This window comes from Marmota marmota, unplaced genomic scaffold, assembly GCF_001458135.2.
Source record: "Marmota marmota marmota unplaced genomic scaffold, marMar, whole genome shotgun sequence".
NCBI lineage: Eukaryota > Metazoa > Chordata > Mammalia > Rodentia > Sciuridae > Marmota > Marmota marmota.
Genome location: NW_026000153.1, coordinates 9,426,132 through 9,427,648, shown reverse-complemented (window position 1 = coordinate 9,427,648; position 1,517 = coordinate 9,426,132). Strand labels below are relative to the sequence as shown.

Sequence of the window (1,517 nt, the reverse complement as noted above, 5' to 3'; positions counted from 1 at the left end):
TCAGAAAGGCTGGTAAAAAATCACGAGAAAAACATCCAAGAGATATGGGATAGGAGATCCAACATGGCGGGGGCGTGAAGAGATCAAGTCTCTGACCTCTTCAGCTGCGTGGGCATAGGGAGTCGTAAACCATCTAAATGCTGTTTTCTCAGAATCACTAGGCAATGCTCAGCTGACGTGGATCTGGGGCGAACAGTCTGGAGCTCTCAGAACACACACAGAGCCCAGATCGGCTGAATTCAAGCTCCCGTTCGCCTGCGTCTCGCAGACAAACTGCTGTGACTCAGCACTAAACGATCCCGCTGAAACAACTGGTCGGCCCTTCTGAACCTGGGGAGATTAATACCAACCAAGCCTTCATAGGCAGTGGACACAGGATTGAGACAGGGCTTGGGAGAGCCAGTCAGGACCCACCTGTTGCATTGGTCACCTGGCAAAAGGAACGAACTGTCGCCATTTGCATGGGATACCACCATGGCAGAGAACTGACGTCACCAGAATGCAGCAAAAAGATAACTTCATTGAAACCAGTGGCAACAGGTGTGTAACCCCCTAGCCCTTCCTCTCCACACAGCGGGGAAACCTTAAGGGCCCCTCCCAGCTCTCCCATGAGCGCGATAGTCAGACGAGGGAATCAGGAGTGGTGCGGGACCTGCGGCGTGGAACCCCTGGCTACCACTCCCAACAGTGCTGACAACTGAGGTCTCTTGCACCAGCTACCGGGGGCGTGGCTACCGGAGGGCAAGCAAAATTCGCTGAGGGTTCTCAGCCCCAAGCTCCACAAACTTAGGGTCTGAGGGAATGGCAAACACGGAGAGTGTGCCCAGTCGTTCAAGAAAATAGGGCTCCTGGGTCTACAAAGAAACTACTAGAACTAATAAATGAATTCAGCAAAGTGGCAGGATATAAAATCAACACGCATAAATCAAAGGCATTTCTGTATATCAGCGACAAAACGTCTGAAACAGAAATGAGGAAAAACACTCCATTCACAATATCCTCAAAAAAATAAAATACTTGGGAATCAACCTAACAAAAGAGGTGAAAGATTTATACAATGAAAACTACAGAACCCTAAAGAGAGAAATAGAAGAAGATCTTAGAAGATGGAAAAATATACCCTGTTCATGGATAGGCAGAACTAACATTATCAAAATGGCGATATTACCAAAAGTTCTCTATAGGTTTAATGCAATGCCAATCAAAATCCCAATGGCATTTCTTGAAGAAATAGAGAAAGCAATCATGAAATTCATATGGAAAAATAAAAGACCCAGAATAACAAAAGCAACTCTAAGCAGGAAGTGTGAATCAGGTGGCATAGAGATACCAGATTTCAAACTATACTACAGAGCAACAGTAACAAAAACAGCATGGTACTGGTACCAAAACAGGCGGGTGGACCAATGGTACAGAATAGAGGACACAGAGACTAATCCACAAAGTTACAACTATCTTATATTTGATAAAGGGGCTAAAAGCATGCAATGGAGGAAGGATAGCATCTTCAACAAATG

At 45.7% G+C, this 1,517-nt stretch overlaps 1 protein-coding gene across 1 annotated transcript in view; it reads right to left on the bottom strand.

Annotated features, from left to right (window-relative positions):
* Bbs9 (Bardet-Biedl syndrome 9) overlaps positions 1-1,517 on the bottom strand; it is a 487,047-nt gene that overhangs the window by 362,294 nt on the left and 123,236 nt on the right. Inside the window, exon 6 of the mRNA XM_048786306.1 lies at positions 415-469. Coding sequence (XP_048642263.1) covers positions 415-469 — 55 coding nt within the window. The remainder of the gene's footprint in view (positions 1-414; positions 470-1,517) is intronic.